General features: G+C 31.4%; 1 protein-coding gene across 3 annotated transcripts in view; it reads left to right on the top strand.

Annotated features, from left to right (window-relative positions):
* The window catches only part of Ubx (Ultrabithorax), a 204,598-nt gene that overhangs the window by 22,306 nt on the left and 169,194 nt on the right, over positions 1 to 13,098 (top strand). Inside the window, exon 2 of one of the 3 annotated variants that reach the window (XM_075291468.1) lies at positions 8,375 to 8,425. The exons of the other annotated variants lie outside the window; for them this stretch is intronic. Coding sequence (XP_075147583.1) covers positions 8,375 to 8,425 — 51 coding nt within the window. The remainder of the gene's footprint in view (positions 1 to 8,374; positions 8,426 to 13,098) is intronic. 3 annotated transcript variants of the gene reach the window in all.

Here is a 13,098-nt window from a genome sequence, read left to right as displayed (position 1 = left end):
AGTATCATTGAGGGACCAAGTTTTTTTTTGTTTAGTTTTTTTGCGATTTGTTTTTTTAAATCCGTAACTTCATCAATAATAAATTGTTCAAAAGAAGAATGAAAAATTAGAATAAAATATTTTCCATAGTCTACACAGAAAAAAATTTCCGTAGTTAAACTAACTCTAAATTTAATTTGTTTTTATTGGAAACAATTTATTTGCTAGTAGTTAAATTTTTATCGAAATTTTCCACAGCATAATGAAATCTTACTTTTTTTTAAGTATGTCTCAAAAATTTTATGAACTCAACGTGGGTATAAAGTTCAATGACCGAACACAGATTTTCCTACGATTCCCAAAAATAGTAAGAATGAACTACTGTATTGTTAAAATGGTCATGGTTAGGTAAGGTGACTGCCCAATGTATCAGGCTCACTTAGACTATTCAGTCCATTGTGATACCACATTGATGAACTTCTCTCTTATCACTGAGTGCTGCCCGATTCCATGTTAAGCCCAATGACAAGGGACCTCCTTTTTATAGCCGAGTCCGAACGGCGTCATGATTTGGCGCCAATGATTTTCTTCTTTAGTTTTGGGTAATTTTTTCTTCTATGAGAGGATGTAATTTCGTGAACTGCAGTTAAAAAGTACAAGAAGGCATTAAATTTTCCCGGTTTTAACAACGCTTTGTGGAAATCTCAAAATGTGGAGTAAAATTTAGTTCAATTTTCGTGCGAGGTAGTTCATTCTTCCTATAAAACAGTTCACTTTTTTTCGGTGTATACACGCAAAAAAATAATTCTTTCCTCCCAAACGAAATTTTAGACAAACAAAGTTCGTTTCTCATTTGATTTCGTTAAAAGGAAGTGTGTTTGGAAGAAAAGTATATACTTTTTGTGATAAACGTTTATTCTTTTCCAGGATGTAAAAACAATTTCATAAAGACTAACTCATAAAAATTTTTTTCTGGCTAATTGCATTTTTCCTCACATCTTTCTCACTTCCACGAAGTTTTTTAGTTCTTAGCACCTTTTTCTGTTATACAAACAATGTAGGAGAAATTATACGATTTTATAAATTTTTAAAATTTTTTTACCTTTCGCCTGGACGGAGAATCGAACCGCGGACCATGCAATTTGTAAGCCAACACACTATCCACTGAGCTATGTAGCCATTATTGTCATCAATAGACAATTACCCATATAAGTTATATTTATATAGCATAGCTTGCGGCACCCACGAGCCGATTAAACAATGTTTATTTCACAGAAAAATACATTTAGTTGGGCACCATGGAGCAGTGGTTGCTACGTCTGACTTGCATGCCAAGGGTCGTGGGTTCGTTCCCTGCTTCGACCAAAGTTTTTTTGTTTTTTTACATATATTCCAGATATGTTAGGAAGATTCCGAAAAAATGTTCAACATTCCATTGTAGTATATTAAATTTTCAACTGTAAAATGTGTCTTATTAAACGAAATGGACTGTGTTGTTGTTTCAAAAATAACTTTTTTATTGAAAAAATAAAAATTTTGTAACAAACGAATTTTTTTGGTGATAAAAGTTTAAAATTTTCGTAGCAATTCAAAAAACAAAAGAAAAACGTTTTCGGTACACGTTTTCCAAACGTTTTTTTCTTTGCGTGTATGTACACGAAAACAAAGTTTACTTAAATCCAAAGATTTATGTCTACAAAGATAAAGACTACACAGAAGCAATATTTTTGGACAATTTTTTGGAAATCAAAAATTAATTGATTCAACTAAATATTTCAAATAAAATTTATTTTAAATTAATTATTAATATTTTTTGTTTTCAATTAAGATTTTATTTTGGTAATATACACAAATAAATTTTAATTAAAATTGAGCCCACAGCAAAACAATATTTTTTCAATCACGAATTTAATTTATAAATCACGGAAGCGGTAATATCATTTGCAGTTGTCAATTAAAAATCGTTTTGAAGGATTTCAGCGCGAACTCATGAACCTCTGTATGGAATGATCGAAGCGATATTTGACAAGAGTTTGTTGCATATTCAGCAGCTCACTTTCAGGGAATATTTTTGACCAATATATTTGAAAGCAATAAATGTAATATGTCATTAAGAGACTATGTAACCGTTTTACAAAACGAGCCAGACATAAAAAGAGATCCCCCAGGCTCCCTTCTTGGAAATGCTCTCCTTTTCGATTCTTGAAGTGCAGCTAAGCAGACGACAACCCTAATTAGTACTACAGGTTTACTGTAAAGTATTAATCAATTTAGATAAATACCTACTAATATATGGACAATATGTTAGCTTCTTCCTTGTCCCACTAATTGATAGCAATCAATTTAACCAAAATCAACGTGACTCAAATCTATGCAACATTGTTGCATGGTAGACTTTAATTGTACATCATAGGACTCACGAAATATGACGTATGAGTTTGGCGGTCACTCTTGTTGCATATTCATGTAAGCCAGCAAGCAACACCGTTAACGAAGACAACGACCTGTTTGTTTTATTTTTGTTTTTTAATAATTTTCAGTAACGTTTTGTACTCCTCTGTCTGTCAGACCAAACAATTTCGATTTGGTTGCATATTTTCCATTTGGGTATGAGCATCTGCCCACTGTATGCAATAAGGAAAGAATATTTTTATTTTACTTTTTTTGTATTCTTGAGCCATTTGGTCAGTGGGTAAATTAAATGCAGTCTGAAAAAAAGACCAGCGAAGGGTAAAACTACCATCAGAAGATGATGGAGAAATGAGTGAGTGTGTAGAGAACCTGGCTTGTATGCAAATTTTAAAATTTTTTCTTATTAAATTTAATTGAAAACTCAGACATGGAGGCGGTTTGATGACACATGGTTCGCGAAAGGGTTATGGTCCTTACGATTTAAGGCGACTAAAGGAAAGGGAGTTTGAATGATGGGATTTCTTTGGTAGAGTGAAAGCTTAATGTCAAAGTTAATGTTATTCTATAGAAGGTTGGATTCTTACATGTTAAGAAAAGACGTGTGACTTTAATGGAAGGATGCCAACTCAACAAATATGAGACCTATGTTTGAAGAAATCGGCTTTATTTATTCATTATTAATTTACAATTAAAACTGATAACTTAAACCAGTAAGGAAAGTCTAAAGTCGGGCGGGGCCGACTATATTATACCCTGCACCACTTTGTAGATCTAAATTTTCGATACCATATCACATCCGTCAAATGTGTTTGGGGCTATATATAAAGGTTTGTCACAAATACATACATTTAAATATCACTCGATCTGGAAGAATTTGATAGACTTCTACAAAATCTATAGACTCAAAATTTAAGTCGGCTAATGCACTAGGGTGGAACACAATGTTAGTAAAAAAATATGGGAAACATTTAAATCTGAAGCAATTTTAAGGAAACTTTGCAAAAGTTTATTTATGATTTATCGCTCGATATATATGTATTAGAAGTTTAGGAAAATTAGAGTAATTTGTACAACTTTTCGACTAAGCAGTGGCGATGTTACAAGGAAAATGATGGTATTTTGACCATTTTTGTCGAAATCAGAAAAACATATATATGGGGGCTATATCTAAATCTGAACCGATTTCAACCAAATTTGGCACGCATAGCAACAATGCTAATTCTACTCCCTGTGCAAAATTTCAACTAAATCGGAGCAAAAAATTGGCCTCTGTGGTCATATGAGTGTAAATCGGGCGAAAGCTATATATGGGAGATATATCTAAATCTGAACCGATTTGGCTGATATTTTGCAAGTTTATCGAGAGTCATAAAATATTCGGATGTACGGAATTTGAGGAAGATCGGTTGATATACACGCCAATTATGACCAGATCGGTGAAAAATATATATGGCAGCTATATCTAAATCTGAACCGATTTTTTCCAAAATCAATAGGGATCGTCTTTGAGCCGAAACAGGACCCTATACCAAATTTTAGGACAATCGGACTAAAACTGCGAGCTGTACTTTGCACACAAAAATACATCAACACACAGACAGACAGACGGACAGACAGACAGACAGACAGACAGACATCGCTAAATCGACTCAGAATTTAATTCTAAGACGATCGGTATACTAAACGATGGGTCTCAGACTTTCCTTCTTGGCGTTACATACAAATGCACAAACTTATTATACCCTGTACCACAGTAGTGGTGAAGGGTATAAAAAGCTATGACAACTAAGGTCTTAAAAATTCTATCATAATATGCTTAAATAAAACTTAAGAGCATTACATGCAATATTATATCAAGAGCGTCTAAATATGTCTTACCATACAAAGGATGGGATGCAAAAATTCTTCATTTCTTTCCTCTGAATTTGAAGCTCCAACCCCTTCATATTTTATTATTATCTCTTTAACATTAAAAATATATGAAAATTATTATTATTTGTTTTCCTTCTGCTATATTTATTTTTAATTGTATAACATTAGTCTTTCTTTATTATTTTTTTTATTTTCATTATGTTTTCTTTTCAATAATTTGGGCTTGTTGGATGCCACCAGAGTGTTTCTCTCAAAAAGGCTAAGAGTTCTACGTAATCACAATTTGTTTATTTTAATTTGTTAATGCCAATTTACTTTTTCTGTAGTTGTTGTTGCTTCTTTACATTTTATTAATATTCTTTGCCGCCAGCTTTTATACCACTTCAGATTTGTTTTTCACTTTGAGTGTTTGTTTATTAATAATAAGAAGAACAAAACTCTAGTGGCGGAAAGTATGGTGTGAAGTGGATGGAGGGAAAAAATCCGCAAAATGTAAACAATCAAAATAACACCGGTAACAAATAAGGCACACTCGCCAAACAAGAGCCATATCGTCAAAACGACAAAAAAAAACAACAAACACAAAGAAATTAATAGAGTACCTTTAACCAAAAATAATAAAAAAAAAACAAAAAGGAAACAAAAAAAAAACTAAAAAAGTGCAAACAGGCTATAGAGAACGTGAGAGAGAGAAAACAAAACAAAAAGACTCCGATGCCAGGCATATGATAGGAAATGCTCTGAACAGCAAATGTTTCTCGAAATGAAAGTCGAGAATCAAGCACAAAAAGGAGTGCAGCAGCAACATCATATAAAAATATGATTTAATGTTAGCGATAAACCACGTGTGTATTTAAATATGCGAACCCGCCTGAGTCTGGCGCCTGAACAAACGTAATTTTTGATGGTAAACACTGAACACACACCAGCATCGGTACTATCACCTCTCACTGAACACTTGTTAAGCGATGAATACTTGTTGTTTATTTTTGAGGTAGAAATAAACTAGTTTACAAAAAGAAAATATTTTTTTAGAAAATATTAAACTAAAATATTGAATATCCAAGGAAACGAAATTTTCGCCAGTAGATATTTTTCCGTATACGTTCCTATTACCATAGTCCTTCTTTATCTTCCGGATAGAGAAGTCTTCCATTTCCAGTTACTGCCAGCACGGCCAGTCACAAGTTTCATATTTCTTTGCTGAGTAGTTCCGACTACTACACTGAAACAATAGATTTCTTTTCTGAGGAATGAAATTGTAGACAAACAAAGTTTTCTTTTACCGTTAAGGAATTTTCTTTAAAAGGTAATAAACAAAAAAGATTTTAAGCAATCGTTACACCGCATGTCATAAATTCGTACTTGTTTGGTGTTAAAGAAAATATTTTCCAACAAAGAAACATTTCGTCTGTCTAAAATTTCATTGCGGAGGAAAATATTTTTTTAAATGTGTATTTCCAATCCGCTCCTATGTGGATGAGTCAGTTATATTTATCAATAAATTCGATTATCAAAACTATTTATTTATATTTTTATTAATTGAAATAAACTTTAACAAAAATATATCCACACTTCTGTAGTCTAGTGTATTTTGAAGCTATATCTGGATTTTGTTACACATTTTTTCTGACAACCATCTTGAAGAGATAGTAGAAAAAAATTATAAGTATTAAAAAAATATAAATTTATTATGCTAACAAAAAACATATTAAGGTAAACAATTGGCGCTTTTGTTTTTTTTTTGCCCCACCAGCATTTAGCAAAGGGGCAATAGAAGCAACTCGTTGAAGTTACCACCATTAAACAGCTCCATATTTATTAGATATTAAATAAATTTTCTTCCCATCGCTAACAGCGAGCGTACTCGTTGCAGTATGAATAAAATTATCATTAAGTTTATAGTTTTTTTCTGTGGTTTGTAATAATCTGGTTAAGACTACCCCATTTGATTTGTGCGAATCTCATCATCACTCCAGTGGCATTCTTCACCCCACCCCTCGTTTCCCTTTCACAGTGTCCCTTCTGAGAAGATGATGGGCTGTTGTGTGCTCTAAACAATAATGATGAGATTTAAGTTTATAATCAAATATTATTTCCGGAATCTTTACAACCATAAAATAACTATAAAAATTGTTGTTGTTTGTTTTGTTGTTTCATCGTGTGTGGTGGGGGAGAATTTGAGCAATAAAAATAGGCAAAATATTTCTTATGCTCTTTAAAGATGAGTGGCTTGTTGTTGGTTTATGGCTGCCACCAGCTGACTGTGATGAGAAAGATAAATAAATACGTTTGGTGTAAATGCTTAGATAATGATCTTAATTGATATCCCAAAATTAAATGCAAATCATGTATTTAGACTATGTAGAAGTTAGAAGACATAGATCTGAATTTCTAAACAAGTTTACTGCGTTGTGTTAAATAAAATAGAACAAAAATATATGCATTTTAATTAGATTAAATTAAATTTCGTAATAAAAATTTAAAAAATTGTATAAATTGTATAAATATATTAAAATTCGCTAAATAAATTAAATAAATATAATTGTAATAAACTAAGTTATGACAATAATTTAAAGTTGGAAAATAAAAAAAAATACATATTTATATACCAACTTTATATACATACTTTTTGTATAAAAAACAAACTAAAATTAATAAATTACATATTATTTTAATTTAATTTTGTAAATTTATAAAACAAAATAAAATAAAAATTCAGTATATTGATTTTCTGAGGTTTAGTTTATTTTAACAAAATTTAATTCCATTAATTGAATTGAACCCAATCCAAATTAACTTAGTTCTTTTTATTTATCTCATCCAATAAATTTAGTTTAATTTAACCTAATTTACACTTCTGTAAATAAACTAATTACAATTTCTATATAATTAATAAAACACATATTATTTTAATTTAATTTTGTAAATTTATAAAACAAAATAAAATAAAAATTCAATATATTTAATTGATTTTATGAGGTTTAGTTTATTTTAACAAGATTTAATTCCATTAATTTAATTGAACCCAATTTAAATTAACTTAGTTCTTTTTATTTATCTTATCCATTAAATGTAGTTTAATTTAACCTAATTTACACTTCTGTAAATAAATTAATTTTAATTTCTATTACTTAATTTTAAAAATTATATTCAAAAATTAAAAAATTAAGCTTCTTTCATTATTGATTATGGCATATCAAATCATATCATTACATCTCATTAATTCGAATTATAATTATATTATTTAATTTACATTTAATTTAATTAATTTTAATAAATTAATATTATTTAATTACAAAATTAAAAATTTTACAAACAATTTGATCTAATGGACTAATTTTAATATTGAATTAATTTCGTGTATTTGAAATAGATTTTATTGTTGGACTAATTTTAATGTTAATCTTATTTCGTATATTGTTATTAGTTATTTTTTTTATTTGTATTAAATTTATTTTTTATTTACTTTTATTTATTTCAATGTAATTTAAACTAAATGAATCATATTACTCTTCTCTATTTCTCTGTTATTTCAATAGAAAATAAAATTCAAATTTTGCAGTGTTCAGTCCCCTTGTAGGTTTATAGAAAATTCACATATTATGAACCGGTTGTTAAAGCAACATAAACAATAAAAATCCCAATATTTATATAGAATTAATTTACATTTTCAAATAAATTTATATTTGACAATCATTAATCATTAAATATAGCCAACCATTGCTGATATGGTAATAAATATTGCTCCGCTTCAATTAGTAAATAACCATATTGCATTTTCTAGGGCTATGATTTAGAGACTTTAGCATTTGCAGAGATGGTTACTCTAAAGACCAAGTTTAATTAACAAGAATTCCATATCTAACTGTCAAAGCACCGAAAATATTTGTGGTCATCGTCTTCAGATATTGCCAGTACCATGTGTATATAGAAAAAAAAAATCATCAGTACAGATGAGAGCAAAAGATTTGCTCCCACTAATACATTATGAATATTTTTTTAGAATTAAGAAAAAAAAAATAAGTGTTACAATTTTTTTTATTTGTACAGAATTAAATTCTTTATATATATATAACTTTCTTAATAAAATTTTTGTTCTTTTTTTTAGGTAAGATAAGATCTGACTTAACACAATACGGCGGCATATCACCAGACATGGGTAAGAAATTTTCCACATTTTTTTGTTTTTTCCAAATTTTAAATTAAGAGTAGTAACAAACTAATCCCCACTATATATTAGTTAGCAATGATATTTTGAAAAGAAACCCCAATAAAAAGCAGGATTAATAAATAAAAATTAGAAATTACCAAAAAATAAAAGACCAAGTTTATCATGTAACGGCCATTTTCATGTAGCTCCGTTAGGCTTTAACTGCCAGTTAACAGAAAGTAAATTGCAAATATCTTCTCTCCGGTTAACTTTAACTGAACATTTTTCGTCAGTTAAGTTCTTAACTAGTCTATGGAATATAAAGGCAGGATGACAGCTTCGTCTATAATACGGTTTAAAGGTTGGTTAGTTAACGGAACACTAACGGAGCTTTATGAAAATGGGGGTAAGAATATTAATAATAAACATAACAATATCGCCTAAATATTATTGTTCTTTGGAAATCCCTCGCTCCAATTAGTTTACACTCAAAATAAAAGTTTTATTTGTATGTAAAGATTTGGATCTTCCTTTAAGGATTTTGGTATTGATTTCGAATCTAACAGCCGCCTTCTTAAAAATAAAAATAGTTATAAGGAAGCTATTTAAATTCAAATCTAAGCTGTATAAAATTAAAATTGTCGCACATCCTATTAATTTTTATTTTGTATTTTCTCTATTAACAAGGATATGCATACATTTTAAAAATCCAAAAATATATTTGCCCCTTACCAAAAGTAATATTTTCGTGTCCTAAATTTTAGGTTACCTAATCTTTCATATCAATATTTTTTTCTTCAGTGTACTAGGGTGGTATCTTAACCTAATCACCGTGATAATGTTTACCAAATCTGCCAGCCTTTATAGACCTATATTAGTATCCAATATTAACAGCTCAGACATTGTAAGCTCAATAACGCGTTAAAATACCAGCACATCGTAAAATTATGCTTGCACAAAAAACAAAAGCGATAAAAGATTCTAAAGGGTGATTTGTTAAGAGCTTGATAACTTTTTTTTTTTAAAAAACGCATAAAATTTGCAAAATCTCATCGGTTCTTTATTTGAAACGTTAGATTGGTCCATGACATTTACTTTTTGAAGATAATTTCATTTAAATGTTGACCGCGGCTGCGTCTTAGGTGGTCCATTCGGAAAGTCCAATTTTGGGCAACTTTTTCGAGCATTTCGGCCGGAATAGCCCGAATTTCTTCGGAAATGTTGTCTTCCAAAGCTGGAATAGTTGCTGGCTTATTTCTGTAGACTTTAGACTTGACGTAGCCCCACAAAAAATAGTCTAAAGGCGTCAAATCGCATGATCTTGGTGGCCAACTTACCGGTCCATTTCTTGAGATGAATTGTTCTCCGAAGTTTTCCCTCAAAATGGCCATAGAATCGCGAGCTGTGTGGCATGTAGCGCCATCTTGTTGAAACCACATGTCAACCAAGTTCAGTTCTTCCATTTTTGGCAACAAAAAGTTTGTTAGCATCGAACGATAGCGATCGCCATTCACCGTAACGTTGCGTCCAACAGCATCTTTGAAAAAATACGGTCCAATGATTCCACCAGCGTACAAACCACACCAAACAGTGCATTTTTCGGGATGCATGGGCAGTTCTTGAACGGCTTCTGGTTGCTCTTCACTCCAAATGCGGCAATTTTGCTTATTTACGTAGCCATTCAACCAGAAATGAGCCTCATCGCTGAACAAAATTTGTCGATAAAAAAGCGGATTTTCTGCCAAGTTTTCTAGGGCCCATTCACTGAAAATTCGACGTTGTGGCTCGTTAGTAAGTCTATTCATGATGAAATGTCAAAGCATACTGAGCATCTTTCTCTTTGACACCATGTCTGAAATCCCACGTGATCTGTCAAATACTAATGCATGAAAATCCTAACCTCAAAAGAATCACCCTTTAGCTTTGGCCACAAAAAGGCAATGAGGATGCGTTTGCGCTAACGTCTTTAACGTTATGCCGTGTACTAGAAGCATTTATTACAATTTAAGCCTTGTTATTGCCATTTATCTTGGTGGCTACTAGCATCTGGTGTGAGCTAGAAATAAAAGAAAATACAAAAAATAAAAGCGAAAACAACCTACCACAGATAGGCGGCACATGCATTTTGTCTACATCCATGTAAGTGTGGAAATGATTGATTTTTTTCCTCGCCAAAGCTTCCTCAAACCGACAGACAGAGTTGATGCTTTAGAACTAAGCCGCCAGCTGCCGTTTTTGCTGAGATAGCATTTATGTTTGTTTTATTTGTTTCTTCTCTGTTATATTGCTCTCTCCATATGGGTATGAATGTTTCTGTGTGTGTGTGTTTGTGTGTATGAGTATGTTATGCACACTACTTCTTTAGAATAGATTCTAGGCTCTGATTAGGAGTATTATTTAAAAAGTGATTTAAAGTGTGTTTATAAGTTTTACTGATAACATACCTTATTAAGGTGACCAGATAGGCATTTTATGAAAAATAGAAATAGAAATTTTATATATATTTTTTTAATTCTCTACTGTGTGTGTGTTTTCACTAAGCGCCTTATAATTGAAAACGATTAATAAAATATTATATGAGCCCGGCTTTTGTGATGACTTTGCCGCCACGTCATTCTTGGGTTATCAATCATTGTGATATGTGTAGTTGTGTGTTTGGAATAAATTATTATAAATAAATGAGAATGAATTAATTTCACAATTTGTTTGCAAATAAAAAAATTTACACATTGTTGCTTATGCAAATGACGCAAAACTGATTATACTATATAAGTTGTTTGTTATGAGTTAGGTACGAAAGGGTATGTGTTAAAAGTTTGCAAAGCAAACCAGATGTCCTAGGCTTAGTCGAAGTAGTTTTTTTACTAAAAAAGTTGGTGTAAAATGTTTCTAAAAAAATGCATTTGACATCTTATTAAATTTAAATCCTCCAAATAGTTGATCGTACTTTCATCAATCAGTAAGGTGTGTTAATTAGTTTGTGTTTGAAAATAATAGATTGATATACAACATAATATTTTGCAGCCTTCGAAATTTTGGCATACTTCTAGAGGTTTTATATGGACAATGCAGAATTCTTTATAAATTTTATGACTACGTTTATTATCTCACTCATCTTTTTACTAACCAAGATCAGTAAATATATCGTAGAGAGATACTCTTAAAATTGCCAATTTACAATAGTGCATTTCACAGTAATAAGTAATGTTGATGAATTTTCGCAATGGTTTTAAAACTATTTATGTGATACATTACCAATAAAGGGTGATACGGTCAAAATTTGGCCAAGGGAAAGCGCGTGTAAATCGGTGAAATCGTTTATTTAAAAAATCAAATTAAATTTCTTTTTCAAGATCAATTAGTATTAAATTCAGGAAAAATATTCAGTTAGGCTTTCGCTTTTCCAAATCCGAATTGCCGGGCCTCACGCTTGACACCTGCCATCAGATTTTGTACAGCCACCTTGTCCACCTTCTTCGCCGCAGAAAGCCAGTTTGCCTTGAACTGCTGCTCGTCCTTAGCAGTTTTTTTGGTCTTCTTTAGGTTCCGCTTGACAATAGCCCAGTATTTCTCAATTGGGCGGAGATCTGGTGTGTTGGGAGGGTTCTTGTCCTTGGGAACCACCTGCACGTTGTTGGCGGCGTACCACTCCATGACCTTTTTACCGTAATGACAAGATGCCAAATCCGGCCAAAACAGTACGGAACAACCGTGTTTCTTCAGGAAAGGCAGCAGACGTTTATTCAAACACTCTTTCACGTAAATTTCTTGGTTGACAGTCCCGGAAGCTATGAAAATGCTGCATTTCAAGCCACAGGTACAGATGGCTTGCCAAACCAGATATTTCTTTGCGAACTTTGACAATTTCATGTGCTTGAAAATATCTGCTACCTTTCCCCTTCCTTTTGCCGTATAAAACTCCTGTCCCCGAAGCTGCTTGTAGTCGGCTTTGACGTAGGTTTCGTCGTCCATTACCACGCAGTCAAACTTCGTCAGCATCGTCGTGTACAGACTCCGGGATCGCGCTTTGGCCGTCGTATTTTGTTTATCATCGCGATTTGGAGTCACTACCTTCTTGTAAGTCGATAGTCCGGCTCGTTTTTTGGCTCGATGCAAAATTGAAAGAAATACGTCAAATTTATATTGACCAAATTTTGACCGTATCACTTTTTAACAATAATTCAGACACAAAGATGTATTCAAATAAACTCAAAATATTCAAATACATAAATAAATAAATATTTCAAAAATAAGTCTAAACATGGGGTTTGTCATTTTAAAATGATTAGTTTAAATCATGCCTTTATATCTAGGAGGCGATGTGGGTGACACTGCACCCAGAAAAAAGTGACCCCTTCTTTAAGTTAAAATGAACTCATTGTGAAGAAAGTTGAACTTCGTATAGCGCCAAAGACATTTTTATTTGTTTGAACGATGTGATTTTCGTAGAAATTAGGAATAATGCATTCCATATATTAGTTAACATTTTCCTATATTTATATACCACTATACTACAGAATGAAAAAATTTAACTAATTTGAATTCATATATGGAATGATTTTATTGAAATTTTTTCATTCATTTCGACAAATCTTACACATTTGTGGTAAAACTTTTACTTCATAATTAGAACTGCTTACCTTCGTTTTTAAATACAATTTTATTTATTTCTATAAGCAATT

Source organism: Haematobia irritans, chromosome 1, assembly GCF_050003625.1.
Source record: "Haematobia irritans isolate KBUSLIRL chromosome 1, ASM5000362v1, whole genome shotgun sequence".
Lineage (NCBI taxonomy): Eukaryota > Metazoa > Arthropoda > Insecta > Diptera > Muscidae > Haematobia > Haematobia irritans.
This window is presented reverse-complemented; position numbering and strand designations above follow the sequence as displayed.